At 33.4% G+C, this 23,674-nt stretch overlaps 3 protein-coding genes across 6 annotated transcripts; 1 reads left to right on the top strand and 2 right to left on the bottom strand.

Moving 5' to 3' along the window:
• Nucleotides 1-4: 4 nt before the first annotated feature.
• Nucleotides 5-13,075, bottom strand: LOC124434945 (unconventional myosin-Ic-like). Its single transcript, XM_046984897.1, has 37 exons — nucleotides 12,974-13,075; nucleotides 12,644-12,901; nucleotides 12,028-12,143; nucleotides 11,297-11,391; nucleotides 11,113-11,216; nucleotides 10,803-10,883; nucleotides 10,658-10,727; nucleotides 10,434-10,543; nucleotides 10,070-10,279; nucleotides 9,268-9,339; nucleotides 8,906-9,025; nucleotides 8,660-8,730; nucleotides 8,159-8,264; nucleotides 7,700-7,780; nucleotides 7,398-7,489; nucleotides 7,155-7,200; nucleotides 6,988-7,036; nucleotides 6,843-6,889; nucleotides 6,531-6,611; nucleotides 5,903-6,008; nucleotides 5,273-5,390; nucleotides 5,056-5,096; nucleotides 4,624-4,696; nucleotides 4,378-4,454; nucleotides 4,113-4,266; nucleotides 3,808-3,862; nucleotides 3,616-3,720; nucleotides 3,278-3,361; nucleotides 2,993-3,086; nucleotides 2,590-2,657; nucleotides 2,376-2,450; nucleotides 2,089-2,155; nucleotides 1,537-1,607; nucleotides 1,131-1,228; nucleotides 967-1,020; nucleotides 638-683; nucleotides 5-261 (listed from the first exon to the last, which is right to left on the bottom strand). Exons 2-37 carry the CDS (start codon nucleotides 12,767-12,769, stop codon nucleotides 247-249), a joined length of 3,078 nt encoding a protein of 1,025 aa, XP_046840853.1. The 5' UTR covers nucleotides 12,770-12,901; nucleotides 12,974-13,075; the 3' UTR covers nucleotides 5-246.
• Nucleotides 13,076-13,342: 267 nt separating this feature from the next.
• LOC124434952 lies at nucleotides 13,343-16,344 on the top strand. Its single transcript, XM_046984908.1, has 2 exons — nucleotides 13,343-14,902; nucleotides 15,480-16,344. The coding sequence occupies exons 1-2, from the start codon at nucleotides 14,813-14,815 to the stop codon at nucleotides 16,131-16,133; spliced, it is 744 nt and encodes a 247-aa protein (XP_046840864.1). The 5' UTR covers nucleotides 13,343-14,812; the 3' UTR covers nucleotides 16,134-16,344.
• LOC124434947 lies at nucleotides 16,151-23,609 on the bottom strand. 4 transcript variants are annotated; one of them, XM_046984899.1, is made up of 16 exons: nucleotides 23,263-23,609; nucleotides 22,264-22,302; nucleotides 21,799-22,096; nucleotides 20,587-20,795; nucleotides 20,407-20,516; nucleotides 19,837-20,187; nucleotides 19,457-19,567; nucleotides 19,198-19,246; nucleotides 18,506-18,658; nucleotides 18,002-18,101; nucleotides 17,837-17,879; nucleotides 17,675-17,750; nucleotides 17,325-17,396; nucleotides 17,011-17,105; nucleotides 16,601-16,691; nucleotides 16,151-16,437 (listed from the first exon to the last, which is right to left on the bottom strand). In XM_046984899.1, exons 1-16 carry the CDS (start codon nucleotides 23,449-23,451, stop codon nucleotides 16,399-16,401), a joined length of 2,025 nt encoding a protein of 674 aa, XP_046840855.1. In that variant the 5' UTR covers nucleotides 23,452-23,609; the 3' UTR covers nucleotides 16,151-16,398. The 4 variants fall into 4 exon arrangements, with proteins under 4 accessions (XP_046840855.1, XP_046840856.1, XP_046840858.1 ...); XM_046984900.1 differs by lacking the exon at nucleotides 23,263-23,609 and adding an exon at nucleotides 22,374-22,534; XM_046984902.1 differs by lacking the exons at nucleotides 16,151-16,437; nucleotides 16,601-16,691; nucleotides 17,011-17,105 and having other exon boundaries at nucleotides 17,330-17,396; nucleotides 17,675-17,710.
• Between the last annotated feature and the right edge of the window lie 65 nt (nucleotides 23,610-23,674).

Genomic DNA, 23,674 nt, shown 5'->3' with positions numbered 1-23,674 from the left:
GACATCCATACGAAACACATTATTTGTTTTTTAATAAACAATCAGTGATCATCAGCAATACTGACAACAGCTAAGAATTACAAAAATTCGAATATTCCAAAAACATTTGCTTCTAAAAAAATTGAATTCGTACAAATTTTACCCATTTTTCAATGAATACTATTTAAGTATACTGAGTAAGCAAATGATGCATAACAAATACGTTCTTTTATCAAAAAACCATTCTCCTAAAGGTAATCCTTTGATTTACGAGGGTACACTCTAAAGAGAAAAAACGTACAAGCATTGCTTCAAAAATGTATCATCTAGAGTGTCAGACGTGGATTAAACAATGAAAGAACGTGCTCCAAAATTCGTGCCACGTTATTGAGAGTTGTTTAAATAAGGAATATCATATTGCATTGCTTCAAAAATGTATCATCTAGAGTGTCAGACGTGGATTAAACAATGAAAGAACGTGCTCCAAAATTCGTGCCACGTTATTGAGAGTTGTTTAAATAAGGAATATCATATTGATGTAAAGTTGATTTATTTTTACAGCATTAATTTCTCTGCAAACCATCATGCACCCTCAATAAATGAAAAAAACAACAACAATACGTTTCAACTTTCTAGATGTAAATCAAAATTTACTTACCACTTCCAGATTGCCCGTTTTTCCTTTCATAATCAAGAGCTGATTACTAAAGAAAGAGTAAATATAACCAGAAAATAAAAAAAAACACATTTAAAAATCCAGAGCCCAGGGGGTGGTTTGGTTTATATCCACAAAGTGACATGGAAAATGTAATCAAAAGTATGGCGGATTTTTGAAAAAAATATTGATAGTTTCAAAAGTTCCAAAATCGACAAATCTACAATCTTTAAACTATTATCCATAATTTTGGTAAGAAGAAGTTATTACAAATCACAACATATAATTTGAGTCCCAGCATGCTTTGCATTTCTCTAGATGCGGATACCTACCCCTTGGAAAACGTTATGTATCCTTTTTTTTCCTTCGGTAATGAATGAGTAATACTACAAAGATTTCATAACACAACAAATATCAGATATCTGACATCAATGCTAGCAAGAAAAAAGTATATGATTTCAAATCCAAACGTCTGTTTTAAATGCATTAAGATTACCTAGATTCTTCAATATGAATTGTATCTTTCATATTTGTAATCATTAACAGTTGCGTCACCGTTTCAATTATTTTAGGGCTGGTGAGAATCCAGTCACCCTAAACATAAAAATAAAGAAGGATTCTTTAGTAACACGACTCACTCAATTGCTCGGTAGAGAGAAGGTAAATTACTATAAGTTATAGAACGTCAGATTTGGTAGAAACAATCTTTCCTCACAAAAATATACTGCGTTAGCCACATGTGTGAGTTAAGCTAAAAAATTGCACAGTTTCATGATATCTCTGACTAGTATTTTCTGCTAAAATTATTATATAGCAAAAAATACAATTATTATATACGTTATATGTACGTACGCATGTCGCCGGTATAGAGCGCGAATCATACATCACAAACACTGAAATACCTTATCCTCTTTATCTTGACAACTTGTATGAAGTATAAAAAGATTATCACCCAGAGAACTGACAGATATACCTGTATATACAAACTAACATCAGAGCAATTGACAACCGAGGAGGAAAGAAATAAGTGATGATCACAATTATCATGCTCTTAGCAAGTCCGCTGAAATAAAGCATTAATTTGATAAAAAAAATATCTGTTTGATCTAGAAAAGGAATTACTTATGACTCTAGAATATGAACACTTAAATCAAATAAACAAAAAACAATACACGAGGATAGCCGAGTCTATTTATTTCTTCAGCATTTAGTTTTACTATCATCAACCAAATAAGTTTACATCAGATGTACATTCATTAAGCAGCAGCAACTTTTCTCATGTTTCAACAAAGCTTTCAAAAAAGCTTATGATATAACTGAAAAGCAAAATGCTTATAAAGGAGTTCTTCCCATCAGGTGGAGACAAAATGTCAAATGTTGTTTTAAGAAACTATAGTTAAGCTTTTGTGCCTTTAATAACGCCAATGATGCATCAATAAAATACTGCTTTCTACCTGTCAGTATAGAATGGCTAATTTTTTCTTTAACTTTAAAGCTAGGCGCCTCAACTAAATAAATGGCCTAAAACACAAATAAAAAATAAATCGTCAAACGAGGCGTTGAAAAAAGCAACAGTATCTATGCACTGTTCCAAAGAGGTAAACTTCCCTAGGTAATTTGCTATCTCGAAAAAATTTTCAGTTGAACTTAGTGAAACTCTAACAAGCTATCAACATACAATATGTGTTCATAATTGCATTTTCATAGTCCGTTAAGAATGATAAATAACCATTTATCTCACCTCATTGGTTGCTATCAAAACACGTGATCTTGCTTTATAACCATGACGATCGTACTTAACAACTTCTATGCAATACTGTGAAAAATAGTCGAGGGCATAGCTGGTTACAATGAGAACAATGAAGATAATTGGAGCATTGAAGCTCCATTAATGAAAATAGCTGTCCCAGGAAATTTTGAAAAAGTTGAAAGAGCCTAGAAGAAGGGTCATGTACCTTAGTTTCTTCACGACCTTCACGTGAGTTGTCAAATAGATTTTTCTTTGCTGCTTCCAGAGTCGAATCTAGAAACATTAACATCATGAAACTCGAACCTCATGTGTGTATCAAAGATCATCTGGTGATGTAACTTTCACACTTTGGTGTATCGTTACTAACTGTGCTGTATTCTGGAATGATCCGACTTTTAAACTTAAATGCTTATATACTTCAATTTAGCTTCCTCAATAACAACGATTTGATATTGAAACGTGCATTTTTATTTACTCCAGTTTAACATCTTTATATCAGGGGAAGCACAAATCACTCGAGCATAATTTTATATCAGCAAAGTAACCAGCAGCAGAGTAACCTTGACTACATACAAACGAAGGGTGACAATAATATCAATTCCTCATACCTAATCTGTTGAACACGAAAGGCAGTGAAACGCTCTCCTCATAACAAGTCTTTTTCCCTTTGAATGTCTCACTAGCTGCCAATTTCATCGTCAGCTGAATAAAATAAACCACAATGGAGTAAGAAGTGTATAACTTGATCTTGTTAATGTTACTTTGTGTAATTGTTTAAAACATAGTTTTGCTTTCGCCATAGAAACCACGACTATAAATTTCTAGACTTAATAAGTATAAATTCGCGAGAAAGACGTAAATATACAGCGTTAGCTACAGTTCAATTACCTCACCTGTGTTTTTCTTTCTTCTGACAATGTTCGGACATACTTTCTCACCAAAATTCGTGAGTGCAGACTCCGCAAGAGATCAGAAGCCTTGAAAACATGTTGTTGTTAAGTCTTACACACAAACAAGTAGGAAAATTTCTGTCATATGCAGGAGAATAACATGAACCAATTCTTGTGTGTGGGTGTCTGCAACACCACAAACTAGACATTAAGCAAAGTGCGTAGTTTGTTGATACGTGAAGATATCGTTGGAAAATAAAATCGATAAAAACGCATAAAGCTGAATCGTTGACAACGAGAGAGCAACAACAAAACGAAATTCTGAAGGCAAAGTTTCACACCTCTTTAACAGCTGGCGGTGGAGTGAGCCAAGATTTATCCAAAACATTTTTTGGAAGGTTTCTTGACAGTTCACCCAAGAACCATTTTCTTGTACAGCATATAAACTTTACACGAAAAAAGTAAATTAAAAGTCATTAATTGACCATGATAAATCACTAGTTAGAAAACGAGTGGAAAAAAAGTTGTTTTACCCAAGCATTTTCCTCGCAAGCTGGTTCATTACGCATCATGAAACCTTTTATGAACCTATGATAAAAGTGTAAAATTAAGAAATATGTTCATTACTGAATGGTTTATTGATCGACAAAGTACAAGCAAATGACATGTTAAATTAAAACACAAACATAGTTTGACGTAAAAGATAAGAAGTATGGAAGAAGTAGACGTGTTGCACGGCCTATAAAGAATAACCTTCACATGCGTGTACATCGACAGATCAGTTACTAAAGAAATCAAGTAAGAGATTTTTTATACTTCATCATCATTTCAAACCTACTTTCTAATGGCAACAGCAGCCCTTTTCCGTTTCTCCTTCAATCTTTGTGCAACCACACGACGCCAATGCGTAGCAATAAGTGTCACAGCATTTTTCATTATAAAAAATCGTTTCTTTGCACTGAATCCACGAAAGGTTTTCTGAATAACCGTTGCTAAAACAGATAAAAATAAGAGTCAAAATATTACTATACATTTTTTACGTTATTACAAGGAAATGTAACCACAACATATTACACAAGATATGTACCTATATGTATATGTACCTATATAATGTTTTTTGTGCTGAAACAGATCTTCAGTAGTGAACAAAGTCTGAGGATTTCTGATGAATATTTTTGTTCTACAGTGAATGAAAGATAGAGGTGAACTTCGGTTATTCTCAGTCAACAAAAGTTCATTGGAAATTTTTTCAATAGGAAGTTTCTGACTGTTTTTAATACATTAAATATTTTTCGTGTAAATATTGCTATCGTAAAAATATTAGCAACAATACTGAAAAATAGACATACTTTCCCATTTTATATTCTTCATTTTTGTATTTAAGATGCTGACAAAGCTTTAGCACGCCATCTTTTGCACTTCCTGCATGTAAAAGAAAGACGGGAAAAATTATTACTACCCAGATACGGTAGCTAAATAATGTTTACGTATTGGATCTAATGAACTCCACATTTTTAATTGAATATGTTGATTAAACAAAATAACAGTTCCCAATGACTTTCTTTCATTCATATAACGAATTACAAGGTCTTGAATACCAACACACCCCCACCCTGATATAACAGGATGACGCACTGTATCCTCATTACCCTAATGGTTTTCATTTCCATGACAAAATATGCCTGGAATCCTTAACCTAGATGGACTTTAATGTGTTTCTAACAATTATAAACATTAATGGAAAGTGATAAAAAATTTATTATGATTTATAAGCGCCTTACCTTCCCAGACTGGCCACGTTTCAGGACATAAAGCTTTGTACCTGATATAGAAAATTGACGAAATTACTTATTTGCTTTGTAAATTCACACATTATAAAATGCATAATGCTAACATATCAAACATTTTATAATGAATGTATGATAAGACGTGCGTGATGTACAAAGTTTACAACAAGTCATGCAAAGATATCATTTTTTCCCTTTATTTTTCTTGTACCTTTCAAGAAACACCTTATGATTACGTCGATATGCGAAACCAGCTCTTCGCACTCGTAAATTTTCCATTAAACCTAAATACTTTACTTGATGATGAATCAATTTCTCGTCAAAATTTCCTGTAAAAACACATTCACACATTTATAAAACATAACATGATTGGCTCTCAGTATTACAGAAATATAATTGATCGACATCTATATTTACATAATTTAAACTGATCTATTGTCAAAAAGTAATCCAAGCGTAATGAATTAGTAAGCTGTGGCAGGAACGCATGTGTATAATGTGTTAAAAGGCCATGAACTTATGTTTACCAGAACGTTTGTGGCAGGAACGCATGTGTATAATGTGTTAAAAGGCCATGAACTTGTGTTTACCAGAACGTTTATGGCAGGAACGCATGTGTATAATGTGTTAAAAGGCCATGAACTTGTGTTTACCAGAACGTTTATGGCAGGAACGCATGTGTATAATGTGTTAAAGGCCATGAACTTATGTTTACCAGAACGTTTGTGGCAGGAACGCATGTGTATAATGTGTTAAAAGGCCATGAACTTATGTTTACCAGAACGTTTGTGGCAGGAACGCATGTGTATAATGTGTTAAAAGGCCATGAACTTATGTTTACCAGAACGTTTATAGTCGTTTGGTTTTATACATCGTACATAAGATGGTTGTTTGGACAGGAGAATACCCATGAGATTGTTTAAACTTGTTTTGAATTGCGTGGCAGCCTAGACAAAAAAGAAAAATATACGTAAAAATTTGAACAATTATAAAGAAAATTCAAAATCCATTGCACTTTTTGTTAAAGAAATCAAAAAAATAAACGCGATTATTGCTATGCAACTTCTTTCGAAAAGTAATGCATGCAACTAGTTTCTGGGTGTATTGCATGAAACTAGTTTCAAGGGTAATGCATGAAACTATACAGTAGTTTCAAGGGTAATGCATGAAACTATACAGTAGTTTCTAGGGTAATGCATGCATCTAGTCTATGGGAGGATTGCATGCAACTAGTTTCTAGGAGGATTGCATGCAACTAGTTTCTAGGAGGATTGCATGCAACTAGTTTCTAGGAGGATTGCATGCAACTAGTTTCTACGAGTTAACTATCGTAAATAACAACGTTAAATTAATTTTTTCACGTGCGTACGTGTTGCAAACAATAGTTATACTTTGATTAGCTAAAAACCAAATAGAAGAAAAGCATTGGGAGGGAAATGTGAACGTGAAAAGAAGAAGACTAGCCTTACCGTGCCAGGACGCTTCTTGCTTTCGATTTCACTTCGGGGAAAAGCACTGGACGCGATGGTGTTCTTACTCAAAGACATTGCCTAAAATGAATGATTGAAAAAATTTAAGCGGTACTAGAACACTACAAAACACTTTTCAGAACATATGTAAAGAGTGAAGAGTGATCCAATTAAAACGTCAAATCCATAGATGTTGTACACTAGTATGTTGTCAAAACACCATTTGCACGTGATTTATTTATTGTAATGAAAACATTAAAGTCAATGTCCCGGATAAAGAGCCAAGATATAAACCAACATTTTGATACATGCCTCTTTAAAATCTCGATAGAGTGGATCGTTATTTTTATCGATGAAACCTACATAGGGAAATAAGAAAGAAAAATTTAGGGGGGGAGACTTGATCAGTAAGGAGGGGCATCGTACAATGTTCTACTAATCCAATCAGTATACGTACCTAACACACTGTACGTGACGTCACCCGCGTAATGTTTCAAACGGAATTCCTAAGTAAAGTAATGGGATAACTAAACAACACAATACGCAGACAAAGTTTTCTAACTTCACAAATTACTGTTTAATAAAACGAGTCTGTCTGGTTTTTTTTGAACAGTTCGTACTCACTTCTCGACCAATATCTTTCCTTCCCTCGTAATCCGACATTTCGTGACTTAAAATGCAAGAATGCAATAAAAACAATCTTGTCAGTCTTTTATGAAATTTCAAATAAAGTTATGATGATAAAAATACTGTAGCAATAAACGGGTACATAAAAACATAGCAAACAGTTGAGGAAGGCCTATTCTTGTTACCTTTACTTTATACAGAGTAGAGAAACATTAGAAAATAAAATCTATCAATGTTTACCAAACAAAATGCTCGTGCTTTCCGATTGACGTAATTAATTTTGATAAGAATGTCATATCAGAAACGTCACCAGGTCTTAGACATTCTTCGTCCTGCACAAAATAAACAGGGACTGTTATGTTACATGAAAATACGACAACACACGCAAGAAATGATGTGCCTGATGATAGTGATTAAACTCAAAAGGATGCTCCTATCTCGTAGGATGAAAATGAAACAGCAAATTAGCTTTAAAATATAAGCCAACAGAAATTAGTTTGAACAGACTTTCTGAGCTAAGAAATTGGTGAAAAAAATCTTACCAGAACGGCAATAATGCCTTTGTGTTTTTCTTCGATTAAATCGCATATAATTTTATTGTTGAAATACTCCACGGGTTCCCACTGAATTACAACAAGAAAAACGGAATTTGACTACGCTTCACAAGTAGCTAAAATCAATTAAGTTAAACATTGCTTTATAGCTTCATTGGCAAACTTTTCACAGCAGATAAAGGGGTTTCCTAAATTTCTTAGGTATATGATTGTAGTATAATGCGTGCCTCAGGCCAAAATTTAATGAAATATAACTACATGGCTTTTACTACACAGTACTACCTCAAAAAGTCAACATACTTGAGGAATGATAATCCCCCCCCCGAAATAGCTATTGCTTTAACATGAGGTTATTGAACTTTGAGCAATTTTCCCCAGAGTTCCCCCCTTCATAGCGATACCATGGGCTATAGTTAGTACGATAAAAAGACAACTACATTAAAATACCTCGATTCCTTCTTTCATATATTCTTCTTGTTCTGATTTTAATGTCAACTCAATGAATAGTTGCTGCAATTTCTCGTTACAATAATTGATGCAGAATTGTTCAAACCTTAAGAAAAATTGGTTCGAGGATAGTGTAACAAAAATGGAACGATGAAAAATGTTTTGCATATTTGACGTGATAAACATGAAGTTACATGTTTGTGAATGTAGATCGTCCAGGTTGGTATAGTCCTGAGAAGGACTGTTTTTGTTGTTGTAATCTACATTCACAAACATGTAACGATACTCCCGGGTTCAAACCATTTACTTTATAAACATGAAGCTTCACGAAATCGAGATGGAAATTGTTTATGAACAAATTTAACAGTTTCAAAATATTTTCAAGATTAACGAATAAATGATCTCACCATCCGACCTTTTGTAATAACATTACGATAAAATACAGAAAGATTTATGATGATTCCAATGGATTTGTTATAAAAATAAGTTTTCACTTCTTACCCGTTATCTTCAAAGATTTCAAAACCATATATATCCAAAATACCCAGAAGTGACGTTTTCCCGAGGTGTTTCTTAAAACACGAAACATGGCTGTTACTTTACAAACGGGTGTTTGATTTATAAAAGGTCTTTTTAAAAAGGAATCTGTCCGTAAATCGAGCTTTGGTTTTAATGGAGGTCTGTTACGTAGTTTTAGCCGAGGCCTGCTTCTTTAAAAGCTCAATTGCTCAAATGCTCATGACATACCTTGCCTTTGAGTGACGTGTTGAGACGCGACACAAGCCAAGAAAATAATCTCTCATATACACCTTTTGACAAAGCATCTCTTGCATACGCAGCTTGTTCCATTGTAAGCAATGTTTGAACCTTTATCAGCAGAAAAAAACACATTGATGATTTTAGATGACTGTTATAAAGAAATGATGAATGAATTATCATAGAAGCATTGTTACTGACATTCGTGCTACTTTCTAACCATGTTTAATAATTACGTAATACAACATTCTCATCACGAAACACGGTAAAGGCAAGTCAATGTAGTTAGATTTACTTTCCTAATAACAATCAATTCCAATTTACATTTAGTGCAAGGCGATAGTTACAAAAACCTTTTCTCCTTTCACGTCAACAGTGCGATGTCGAAATGCTTTCTTCAAGCCATTTTCAGGACATCCAAGCAACTATGTATAAATGACAAGGTAACAGATAAGTCATCACAAAAATATCTTATCACTTGTGGCAAGTGATATGTCACTCCTAATATTGATATCATGCAGGCTTATTTTCTAAACCTTTCGAATAGTTGTAAGTCATCATTAGGAATGAATTAAAATGCATACTAGACCAATACACAGGACTCAACATAACATCACTCTTGATGACGATATTACATACGTAGAACTTTTTGATGAGCTTAAGTTGAAGAATTGACATTTTTCATGATAGAGCTGAGAAGTTAACCACAAAATATTGGTTCTTTCGGTCATTTTTATGCACCAAAAACTTTAAGAACCAATAGTTTTGGCATTATTTTTCTGTTTAACTCCTGCAGCATATGTTTAAAAATAATAACATGCTGGGAGATCAAAATAATTCAATTCCTTGTTTTTACACGAAAAGAGTTCCCTTAGGCATTATTTCAAAAAAGAAGACAAGAAACAAGTAAAATTAAAGTGTGCAGTCTGGATGTGTCAGAAAGCAAACAGCGCGCAGTACATGGTAATGTCATAGATCTGCAAAAATACCTATAAAACATACGACCTGTCATTGTCATAATCAAAATTGAGTTAGTACAGCTTAGGTCTATGATGAAGACACAAGACGAAAGTACAAAACTAAAGAAGGTAAGAGTAATAGCCTTATACGTATTCTTACAAGAAGATAAGAGAAGAGAGGAATCTATACTTTTACCTTTGTAACAATTATCACTTCATTATCATCAACAAGCGTTACTCCTTCATTGGCTACTTTAAAATCAATGTTACCAACATGAAGTATGGATGCAATAATTGCAAATAAGTCATCTTGCTCTTCACTAGTGAAGTCAATGACTTTGAGAGCATCTTTAACAATCTGGAAGCCTTCTTCGTCTGTCAGGTTTCTAATGACAGATACATCACCCTAGTATATAAAATATAAAACTTTTATAAAGTTTACGCCATTAAGAATGAGTTCAAAGTCTGAATTTGGTGTAAGAACAAAAACAGCATCAAACAAGTAGTGAAAATAGGAAAGAAAGGCAATTCATCAAATGATCCATGTTGCGCATTTGTACCTGATTCAAATACTTATATTCCTCAGGATCTCTTTTCAACTGTAAACGTTCCAATTCTTTATTATCAGCACCACGAAGCAGTTGATAAAAAATGTGAAAGTTTTGCTCTCCTGGAAATTATTAAAACACTTGCAGCTATTAACACAACACCTTGCTCATTAACGTGGTAATTAACTAAAATTTCTCTTATGCAAAATGCATTTCACTTCGCAATAATCAAATACCTTTACACTGATGAACAACTCGAGATTTCTCAAGCAGATAGTTAATAATATGACCTCCAATTGGCGAGCCCTGATGAAAGACAACACAGCATTTTAATAGAAATGAATCTTGATAGACAACTGATTTTACATTTCTAATCTTCACCTTAAAATCAAATTGGATATCCATATACTTTCCAAATCGACTTGAGTTATCATTTCTGTTCGTTTTGGCATTTCCAAAGGCCTAAAAAGATCAACTTAGATATTTCAGAATGGTTTGTAGACATTTCTTGTTGAACTGCTTCAACTTTGTAGCATGCAAAGAATAAAGAAAACATTCCATATGGTATCATTAATAATAATTGATGGAAAAGATTTTTGTTTGTTAACTGTTTAAAATATCAATAAAATGTTGCTACAAATTCTCCTTGTCAGGTCATCAGATTGCACACTTAAATACGTGTCTTACGTACCTCCAATAATGGATTTGACTTTAGGAGTTTATCTTTGATACGCTTAACATCAGAAGAATAAGGACTGATGGCAGCAAGGTACTGAAGTATCTTCTTCGAAGCCTCTAAAAATTGAACAAGCAAAGGTCATATAGCTGAAAGACTATAGCTTACCCAACAAAATTGTATGACATTTAACACTTACCTGTTTTACCAGAGCCTGATTCACCAGATATAAGCACACATTGGTCAAGTCTTTCTTCTTTCATAGAATGGTAGGCTGCATCTGATATAGCATACCTAGGAATTCAGGGAAGAATTTTTGACCCAACTATACACTCACAGCCCCTCTTTCTGAGAGCAGTTTTAACTGCCACAGCATGGAGCCAATTAAAAATTATGTATGTAGGATACGAGTACTTTCATCGGGTTTTATTCAGCAAGCAAAACAATAAAGGGCTTGACCTGGTGGGATGTGCTTTGCACCATATCAATTTCAAATATCATTTATCATTTAAAGCCATCTTAACTATCTCAGACAAAGAGCTCATAGCTGAAGACTTATCTCACTGTTTTTAATAGAATGGCATACCTTCTTTACCCAAAAGTCAGTTGAGTGCATAATTAATACATGCTTGGAAAATTTGGGATAAATTTAACCAAAATAGGAGTGTGACTAAAGGTAGTAAATACTTTAATTGGTAATAATAACTGCACCCATTTTCAACAATCAAATAAAATGAAAACATCCTGTAGATTTTTATCGCAGATTAATGAGTTTCAAGCCTTGAGGTCATAGATAATACCTCGTCACAATAGTCAGAAACCTCAGAATTTTTATAGCTAGTCGAAAAAAACGCAAAACGTATGTTCTTACCATCAACAGCAAATCAAAAAGGTGAACATTATTTAAGACTCTAAAATTTTTAGACTTACACATGCGGAGGCTGTTCGTACAAATTCACTCCTCTATACTGGTCGATCGCTTCATTTGAATATATATTTAAACTCTTGTATGGATTCACCGAAATGACAACATTTCCAATATAAGTCTAAAATAAACAAAAACCTTAAATTTTTCTATAATAGTTTCAGATAATTAAGGCCAGAGCAGAGCCTCCTCTTTACGTGTGAACAATTTATTCAGTTTTTGTAAACACTAAACTGTAGAGTTTTATTACAAATATTTTAATTGCTGCTGTATGAAACGAAGAAATTTGATATTGCAAAGTAAAATCGCGAGGAATGTTATATTTAGTAAAACAATGTTAATGGAAAACAAACCAATTATACCGCCTGTCATTTTTTGGATCAAATCGTGTTCATTCGACGGTATTGTACGAATTTAAATCTCCCAATAAATAATGCATATTTACATTATTGCATAAAGAGATGTTAAAGTACAAATATAACTTTTAAGCAATTAAAAAATTTCCACAATTCAAACAACTAAAAAAATTCCACCACTTCAACTTACTAGACCGGCAACATATTTCCACACTATATATATCAAATTAAACATTTGAAAATTCTCGGTCGGTTTTACACTTACATAAATCAGATCGGCTTTGTAGCGTTTTCTTAAATTATCCACAAATGCATCAGGATTTTTAAAGTCTTCCAAAAGAACAAAATCTTGGACGCCGACACGATCTCGTACTTGTAGCTGATTCTCCATCACATATAAATGGTAATTCTATTTACAAAGTGTCACTGACGTAGATTTATGACAAAAATATGAAAATTCCAGGCGAATTTCACTCTCTCGACGCCTGGATAATAACTCCACAAGCCAGGAGCGAGATAAAACCTGTTGAAAAAGACAATATTTCAGTTAATTTTAAATCAGAATGGTTTATCATCAACAGCGTTACTTTTATACCTTAGATCGTAATCTTTGTATCTCGTCTCACTTGAAGCCTTCAGTCTCACTGTGCTTTAGAAACAAGACAAGACAAGAACACATATTTCCGGGGCGTCAGTTCCGGCTAAATCATTAACCATGATACACAAAAATTTTCGCAGCCTGCAAACAGGATTCTGCATCGTGTATTGAGCACGATACTGACCCCACATATTAACAGAAATAAATATTATTCATATTAGAGAACAATAAAACAGCAGGGATGAGTGGAATTAAATGAAAAAAGGATATTAGTTAAAAACGAAGATAAAAGAAAGTTGAAATTGCGATAAGACAAAATTTCAAACTTGACGTTCGACCTTTGCCATCATTGGTCATCATCTTAGATGATTATAAATTCAAAATGGAGTTCGAATGGTTTCTAAAATATTGTAAAGAAACAATAGAAGAAATCTTCGTTATTTTAGTAGATATGCTTCAGAATACGAGCGAACTTTGGAACTCAAATGATTTGCAGGTCAAAATTTCGTTCATCCTCGCTGGAATGTTGTCAGTAAATGTTGTTCTTATTGGAATCGCCTGGATTATTTACAGTGGTGTTATTGCTCAAATGTATTGTGCGAAGGCAAAGCAACAAGCCTTGATCGCCTTGAAGAATACCACAATTGACTCAGCAAATAAAGCACACACGAAAAGGGAATAGATTGCTGCACATAATCTTCGCCAACACAAAAAAGGGGTTAGATAAAATTGACCAAACCAAGTGCATTTTGATATATTTTTGGAGTGGAAGTGGCTTGCCCCTATGCGAGTAAATGACCTAGCTACCATTTAATGGCCTATCCGTGCTGTAAGCTTGTTAAAAATAGCAGTAAATAAAGTACATGCTGCGTTAGAAAAGCACGCAACTCAACCGTGCGTAGAAATTTTATATTTACTTTGATACATTGACAGTTGACACGTAATGCTTCCTGGCAACAGTCAACTACACACTTTTAGTCCTTGTAAAATCTTTGTTTACTGGGCACCTTCATTAACCATAACCAAAACAGCTAAAGTTAGTAACTTAAGTGTCTAAAAGTGAACTGCCTTTTATTTGTATTTCGTGAAATTTAAGTATTTTATAAGTTATGAAGGAAGAACAACGGGAGTTATGTGTTCCAAATAAGATTCTTCAGACAAGATACATTTGAAAAGTACACGGATTAATATACCGATTTTAACAGACTTCAAGATGTAAAGCTTCGTTTGTATATCATTTCGTGCCAAAAGTTTGTAAAACAACGGAATTTTCTGCGTTACGAGTGGCTTTCGTTAATCGAAATAAAAGATCGTAAGTCGAAGATTTCCCTCAGTACTGCAGTGTTCCTGTTGCAAAGGTCCTACAAGATGGATTGTGAAACGAAATAAGCAACACAACTCATATTATCTAAAGAATTAACCAAGTGCTTTGTCTTGTGAATGGAGAGTTCTTCTCATTTACGACAAACACATCGTTGTTTTTCTGTCTTTTTGGAAATTGATTCTACTGTAAAGATGATTCTACAGTATTTACATAAGTATTGTAAAATATATTTTCCTGAGAAACTTGCTCAGAATGTTTTACAAACACACAGTTTTTGACTTCTAATACATTTCAATGTAAATCTATAACAATAATTTGTCGTAAATTTCGACTATAAATTAGCAATTACGAGGATTATCATGACAAACATAGCTTCAGCTTAAATGAACAGCATGCCTTCAGCATTTGGCTGTCAAGACCTATTAAAACCTCTTGAATGTAAGAAGAGAAACATCATACGTTATCGACTTCGTGTAAGACAAAACTGGTGTTGATTGCTCGTAGAAGTAAATATGAAGACTAACAGCCACCGATCGTCAACAATGTTCACATTTCTCTTCAGTATTTCTATCATCCTTCTCGCTGGAACAAAAGTCGTGCAGGTTTGATAATACCGTTTTCTCGTATAAGAAAATATATAATGCTATTCGTTGGTGTTGATTTGGCAAATTGTGTTAAGTTTTGGGTAAATCTGCCCAAGATAGATCGTTGTTATTCAGTAACAAAGATCCAATTTGTAGTCAGCTACAACAAATTACACTCAACTTTTATGGGGTGTCAAGTATTGTGCCTCCAAATTCATAGTCCTCGACAAGTCACAATCGATTAAAGTAAACTAATAAAATCACGCGAAAATAAGATTTACAAAAGTATATTAACTAAAAAATAATAAGTACGTTCGTTATTGTATTGTACAATAGACTCCGTTCTTTCAACTCTCACTTCCTGCTCTTGATGTCATTACTGATATTTCGTGCATGCAACTACATGTCCTTACAGCTTTGTACGCACCGAAAATATGGAGATTGCTTAGCTAGTCGTTTTTTTGCAGTTGTTAGTTTTCCAATGTTTCCGAATGTTTCTGTAACTCTGTTAAAGTTAAACGGGCTTTGATACATGAAGCACAAAATAAGATTTACATTAAAAAAAGGTTTGTCAAACATTTGCTTTTTCATGAAGGGTAAAGCCTTGTCTCGAAGTTGTCTGGATTATCTAAAGAGAGGTCATAAAACCGATGGTTTTTATAAAATCCGCAATTCAAACACAAACAAGATCATTACAGTTTACTGTGACTTGACATCTGAACCTGGATCGGCGTGGACGTTGGTTATGTCGTTTGCTTTAATGTACAAAAATATAAATCAGTTGACAAAGAAAACCTTCCGTGAAAACGCACCAGTAAACAAATATTCTCCCAACTGGATGTCCTATCGCATGAGCTGGTCGCAAATGAATTACTTGAAATCTCTCTCGACGCACTGGAGAACAACGTGCAGTTACCCTGTCAGCAAGGTTGATTACAGGGACTATGTCAGAGCTAAATTCTCAGATTTTGACATCATGACATTTTTAGGCAATGGAGTTTGTAAAAAGGTAGAGTTTATAAACATCCGGGGCTTTTCGTGCGCTGATTGCACATCAAAATGGTGGCAAATATTGAATCAAGACTCACTGCACATCGACAGCGTTGAAACTGGATGTCAACTTGTTGCTAGAGCTGGAGCTGTTAGTTCTGAAGATAACTTTGGCCTTTATCTTAGTACTAACAAGAAATTCCGGTGTACCAATAATGATATTTCCACAACAAACTGGTGGTTTGGCGGTTACATATGAATCAATTGATATTAATATTTACATGACTTTTGTTTACATTTATTAATTTTGCACATTCAAAGTAAGCACAAACAACAATTGACAATGTAATCGATTGTAGTACACAAATGAAATTAATTCAATTAGAATAATCTAATCCTAAACAAAGCCACCATTTTATACAAGAATCCTCAATTATAGATTTCTTGAATTACACATTTCTTATAACCGACTTTTTTATGTTTTACCATGTTTTAAATCCATACATGACCGTGGTTGCACAGCTTTAAAGTGCATCCAAAATTCGTTTAACATCAGGATTCACCTGGAAATTTCATAAATGGAAACATTGTGATTTCAAGAATAACAAAGTGAGGATCATATATAGCTAGAAAGTGCACTGTACGCAAATCGCAAAATGACCTTCACGACACGTGTTCTCGTTTACGATGTGTGCAAAAGCTTTGTTTATGACTAAAATGACTTACTTTAATACCATGTAATTTCCAGCTGAGGGAGCAAAAATCAGCACATTCAATGATTTCCTTCTGGCCACTAGCATTGTTAAGCATCTCAACCTGTATTATTAATGCGATAAACATCTGACGAACAACGTCAAAATATTTCTCGTCAGAAACACGTATTTTATATTAATCATTTCTTTCCATGTTCACACCAAGTTTTATCTATTTTTCACAAATTTTCATGAAAAAACCAAACAAATTCTTTCAGAGAAAGCAACAATGGCATGTTCCCGGCAACAAATGGCATTTTTTTTAATGAAAAAGCAAATTATTGGGTAAGATTAAGCGTCCCACAAATAGAGTATGATCTTGTGTTACTCAGGCTCCCCACTTTTTTCTACAGGCTCTTTCATTTCTAAACATTCAGTACTTACGGAAGTTGATCTTTACAACAAATTCTTTCCGAGAAAGCAGCAATGGCAGAAAACTGTCGAACGTCAAATTCCCCATCTTTGTCTATAACAACCATCTAAACAAAATACTTATATTGACATATTTTACATGTTTGTTTCATTTATTAGCTACTACTATAGAACGGCAACTAAAGAAAGAAAATCTTCAAATGCGACTGTGTTTCGCCAAAAAATTCATTTTTTAATAGATTTGCGGTTATTTAAAGCAATAAGATCATGTGAATGAAAGTGTATAATTTCCTGGAGGACAAAATTGAAATATGTCAAATACAAACCTTAACAATACAAGCAATATGGTCTTTGTTTAAAATACCAACGTGAACATCACGCAATCCTTTTTCCAATTCCTATATTTATAAGAAAACCATTAAAATTCCATAAAACAAACAGTAACTTGTATCTTTGTGGATCAAGTAGCTATTGCCAATATATTCATTCATGCGCTTATTTTTTTGTTTGGTGAAGGTGTACGTGCATTGAATGGAAACGAGACTATTTCTTCTTACTTGCGTGGAGACAACCCTACTTTTTTGTAATGAACTGTTTTTCATAGAATATGGACTTGTAACTATGGTTCTTCCTTCGCTCTCTTTTGCACATTGGGTAAAAATTACTGCACGCCTACCGTGTAGTTGATCATTTCATCGCGATTGCGGTCAACCTTTTGAAAAACACGTTGATACAATGCCTTCCTTCGTTTACTAATGTTGAAATTTTACTCAAGTAAAGTTTTTGAAGAAAGATACAAAAATAGAAACGAAACATGGTCCATACTGAACATCAATACCTTATAACACAATGTTTTGTAAGATATTCCATCGGTGTCATTGCTGAAAAATATGAAAGAAATCGAACTTTTGGAATTACTTCATTTAATACATGTAATATTTTCAAAATGGTCCTTTTAAAGTTAGTTCTAGAAGAAATCAAAATTTCACCTCATTGAACTTACATTCCAATAATCGAACATCCATTGGGATTTCAAAGCGACTATTTTGTTGAGATAAGGCCAAGCGACCCTTGAGCCATTGTTTCATTCCTTCACCACGAAGCTAAATATTCCAGAAATAAGGAGGTATTGTTTAAAGCAAAGGGCTCCCACGTGACGAGAAATTAAGTACGAAACATATTTAGAACGGAAAACATAAAAATATTTATAACCTTCTTTGATAAGAACAAAAGTTTTCCTTGCTAATCACATCTCATATTATGCAAGAGTATTTTTTACCTTAATCTATGCTTAACAGCATAAATTCAAGATCCCCATAAGGGTCAGGTATAGAGATAAAAAATACCATAGTAAGTTTTTAGAAATGAAAAAAAGTGTCTTGATGTAATGTCAATGTAGGATTTTGCAAATATCGGGACATATATTTTATGAAACAAAGATGATATTCATTATGATGCAAAGAGTTTGTTATGTTAATCACAATATCTTGACGTTTCAATTTCTAACCTTTTCCTCTTCAAGAATTTGCTCTACCAGAAGAGTAGAATCGGCCATCGTAGTGACGTCATCATCTTCACTGGCACTGGAGTTTTTACGCTTGCGCAATTTTTCATTCGGGACTTTCATATTTGTACGCCGATTGTAAATGTTTGCTTTTGGCTGAGAGAAATATAGTGAAACATTAAGATATCGTTTTGATTCAAACTACAGGACCTACTGAACAAAATAAAATATTTCTGAAATGTAATATGTGAAAAACAAAGGAATTGAGTCATGAAATCTTTAAAATACAACTAATTTAGGTATTGAGTCGACTATAGTTTGTATACGAAGTGACTTCCTACAATCATTGTACAAATTTTACAAAATAGGTTTATTAAAAGTCAACCCAGTCGATCCTTCTTGTTTAGCATTTTGTAAAACATGAAGAATTGAACATTATCTATAATGGCGTAGATCAATATAAATGCCATTAAAATTGTGAACCAAAACATCTTACTTATGGCAGAAGAATATAGAGCTAAATATATTTCTCTGAAATATTCTTTACTTTTTAAGAAATTTTCGTGCAAAAAGTCTGGATTTAATAACTTAACATTTATAAGTGGTAGACAAAGTACTAGAAGGTTGCGTGTCCTCAATTTTGTTAAAAGTTTTCATTCTACGAAGTTTTGACTCAAACACTGCATCTGTTTTACCTTTGGTCGATGACGTCGTAAATTTGTGGAAAAATCGGAGTCTGATAATCTAAAGAAAAAAATTGTAAATAAACAAATTAAAGACTTTCTGTCACAAATTTTGTTTTGTTCACTAATATTTGTAAATATTGCGTTCCTTTATCTTCAATGAGGACAAATATTTCAATACATCTATCTGTCTTTAAAAGATTACATGCACAGTTCGTACATTTTAAACACATTCATAATCGTTACGTGAAAGGAATCATCGCAGTTTTACCTTTCCTCGTCACTGGTCGATCGATCAGTGTTTTTCTGCTCATATTTGAGCTCTCGTCCACGATCTTTTGTTAAATTAATAGATAAAGTATTCTCAGCACTTGTCAGTGTTCTATCATAAAAGAAAAAATCAATCAGCGTTATTAAGCCTACAGAACCATCTTTATAAGTATATACAGTTACGAAAGAAAAACAATCTATAAATATGTGCATTTTATATGGCTAAAGATATTTTCGGCAGAAACCAAATTTATCTCTCCGAAAGTCGGTAAAAAGTAGCATAAGCCTATGTGATTGACTAAAATATGATTGACTAAAAATAATTTTTATGAAAATTCTTTGTTTACGTTCACCTCAATATAGTAAGTTATAAAGCAATACCTAACACCGTTTGTGGGGCTATTCAAAGACTGTCTTGATGACAATTTTCTATTAGCTGCTGACGATGTGCTATTTCTTTTTACAAATGAATCCAAAGTGTTTTCATCTTTTGTACTTTTGACAGCATCCAATGTCACCTTAAGAATGGACTTCGGTCGTTCAGTTTTAAGTTTTACATCGTTATCCTTCCACAAAACTCCAGGATCTGCAGCCACTGGGTCCTGAAAGGTCACATGTGAATTGGCTAAAAAACTTGCATTTTCAGTCTTATCTGATGGGATTCCATCGATCAATTTGCCATCGTTCATTTCATGGGGCACATTTTGTAGGTTCGAGTCGTCTTCAACTATACTAAAAATTATGGTTCATAACTTAGACAGACTCCATTCTTTAACAATACATAAAGAATTTAAGCAAATCATCAAAACGTCATTCAAATAAAATAATTCGTTTTCAGCTTTCATGTTTATCAAAATGTATTTCAAAACCTTTAAAAGTACTCTAGCATCGTTATGTTCATTCATTAAAACGTTATTTTACAACAAGAAATCAACTAATTGAAATAATTACCAGTTACTTTGAATTCGGTCCTCATCTCCGTCTTTGCCTTCTATTCTAGAATTGTTGCTTTCATAAATTTCATCCATCTTATCCATGAAAACATCCTCGCTGGAGCCATTCTACATAGACAAAAATTGACTTAACATCGTGTACGTCCTTTCTATAAACCATAAGATAAAATAAGTCAACCTCAATGTTGTCAACAAAGTCAGTCACACTACGCAGCGAGACTTCATGATGTCTGGCAAAATTACTTCTTCTACTTTTGTCACAACTCTGCCGTTCAAGAGAGTCAAATGTATCAGCAGTGTTTAATCTTTTCATGACTAAATCTTCTTCATTAGTGGTTGATTGTTCTTTGTCCATACTAAATGCTTCATCACTGACTAAATCCAATTCTAAAAGTTAAACAATACAGAATGCTTCATTGCCATGCGATTGCAAAACAAACTTTATCTATACAGTCACAGTTTTTCTACGAAATTACGAGCACGCAAGCATGATAATACAATTGTTTAGTTAAATGCAAAAATATCAATTTTAAGCACCTTTATTGAGCCATTCTTTTCGAAGTGTTCACAAATTTTAAATTGACAGGTGGAAAATGTTGTTATCGGTAGTCAGTTTTCAAATTTAATGGAACATTTTGCATGTTCGGGAATACACTGTTTATGTATGTGTCCATAATCCTTACAAAATCTTTATATAAACAATGTCAAATGTTACAAATAGTTATTATCAGATACTTATTTAACTACATTGGGAATACAATACACGCAACTAAAATCAAAAAAATGTAAGTTACTCAATTACTAATGTATTAGCAGGTTGTACCGGACACATGTTAAAAACAGTGGTAAATATTTCATTATCTTTCCATGATTATTTCAGGATAAATTATTCGGATAATGTAAGCACTTCAATGCCAAGAAAGATACAAAAGAAACGGGTGGAAACAAAAAAAGCGACAAAAGTCGCGAAATTGAGGAATACGCAGATTCATTTTTTTGCACAGGTAGTTACGAAGCGCAGAAAAAGCTACAATATCTTTGAAAATAGTACTGTGTTTTAATGCATTCACAATGTATAGTATGTATGTAAAATATGCAAGCATAGTATACCAAATGTGCAAACATTGCTTAGAGTAAGTATGTATATAAAATATGCAAGCATAGTATACCAAATGTGCAAACATTGCTTAGAGTAAGTATGTATGTAAAATATGCAAGCACAGTATACCAAATGTGCAAACATTGCTCAGAGTATTTTCTAACATTTTGGCATAAAAATTCTACTTAACTCAAAATACTCTGTCAAGCTGTTGCTATCAAGTTTATAAATATCGAAGGGGAGTCCATTGAAGCAGGTGATAGAGCCAGAAATAACTTTTGATAATCATACCATCATTAAGTTCGGATTCAGAAAAAGAAGCTCGTGAAGATATCGTCTCTTCCTGGTTTACGTCATTCACATCCACTTTTCCAGTAACTGCTTCGTTGCTTGGTGGCAGATCGTTAATAAACTCGGATACAGTCCGCAGATCTGTTTCCCTTTGTGTATTTACAGGTGATGAGAGATCTTCATTATCCATATTTGTCCCACAGCTACTGTAGCCGCTACTTTTGTCCATCCCAGGCCTTCGGCGAAGAGGCATCGGCTCGACAAAACTGATGTACTTTGGGACATTTCCACGGCGAAACTAAAATTTAACCAAGATATCATAAGAACTGAGTGCCTTAAAACGAAGAAAATCATGATGAAGTTGATTTTTGAAAGTGTAAGCTTTATCCACATTCGAGCACAACGCATGCAAGGTAAAGATGTAGTCCTGCTTCTCATCCATCAGAAAAATGACGATTGCCTTACCTTTGGAATTTGACGAGGCCTTGGTTTCACATGCTTTTTCTAAAATTTATAAGAGTAAATGCATTAATTCGATTGCAATAACTTTCCAAGAAGTGTACTTTACTAGTTACCCAAATGCCAAGAGACATTCTCTGTTCAACAAATTAAAGACTAGAGTCAACGGAGCATTGTATACAAACAACCATAATTTTCGGCATTGCTTTTTAGTCTAGGGTGAAGAATAGCCAACAAGTGCTTTTTTGTTTATGTTTTGTTCATGTTTTGAATTGTTGCTAACTGTAGTATGGTAAACAATAAAAACGATTGGAAATAGAAGTTAAATCCAAAACAAATCAAACAAGATATAGTGAAACGGTAAATTAAGCCACAAATTAAACCATTTCACCCCAGCTACTTACGGTAAAATCCCTTTTAATGACCGCAAATCTAACGCGTTTGTGATATAATCATAAAAAAGAACAAAAATGTAGAAAATAATAAATGACATAGTCTAGTAAATTCATTGAAGTTTCTTTGATTTTTAGTCATGTAAACGCGCGTATAAAAAAGACTACATTAAGGCCAACTTCTTTGATTTTAAGGTCAATTGCTGTGTCAATATTGCCATGAGAAAAATAGTACATAGGTGTATTAGAAGATCAATAAATGTAAGACACTAAAATTACTAAAGCAAACGGAGATTGAATAAAGTTTGCAGTGAGCTTAAACTGAGTGACATATTTGATAGCAATGAATATCAATGGAAGAAAACATTATGAAATTTTATCCAATCATCGCTCTTTAATCAGTTTTGTTAAAACTCAGCATACTTGGCTTGAGCCAGAAGTGTAGCTTCATAAAAACCAGTCTTGAAGTTTAATGTCTTTTTGCACAATAAATATGGTCCTCTTTGGATCATATGAAAAGTAGTTATGGCTTAAACGAGATATGCTGCGTATATACTGCTTACACTTCAAAGTCCACTTGCTAATACGTTAACTTATTGAAAGCATATAATACCTTGTCATGATTCTCCAAAATTTCTTTCGTTAACAAACCAAACTCACCATCTGTACTTGTATACACCAAACTTTCGTAAAATTCGCGACATTTTTCACAATCAGGCCAAAGCGACGAATTTAGGCACGTTTTATCATCGTCGTGACTTAAATGAAAGAAAAACCAATCACATTGCGATTGAAGACTCATTATTTCTCATGAAAATGCTCTAGACAATAAAAGAAAAAATACAATGTAAACATTGTAAAATTGTTCCATCGTAAAGGATGCTCATCTTCGAGTCTTTCTGTGTTTACTGTAATGGAAACCACAAATTGCATAGTTACAAATACGTATGTTGCAGTTAGTTTTTTGATGTTTAATTACTGACAGGTGGTCGATTTTAGAGTGTAGACTGAATATAAAAAAAAAC

The sequence above is a fragment of the Xenia sp. Carnegie-2017 genome, unplaced genomic scaffold (genome assembly GCF_021976095.1).
Source record: "Xenia sp. Carnegie-2017 unplaced genomic scaffold, XeniaSp_v1 HiC_scaffold_14, whole genome shotgun sequence".
In the NCBI taxonomy this organism is placed as follows: Eukaryota; Metazoa; Cnidaria; class Anthozoa; order Malacalcyonacea; family Xeniidae; genus Xenia; species Xenia sp. Carnegie-2017.
This window is presented reverse-complemented; position numbering and strand designations above follow the sequence as displayed.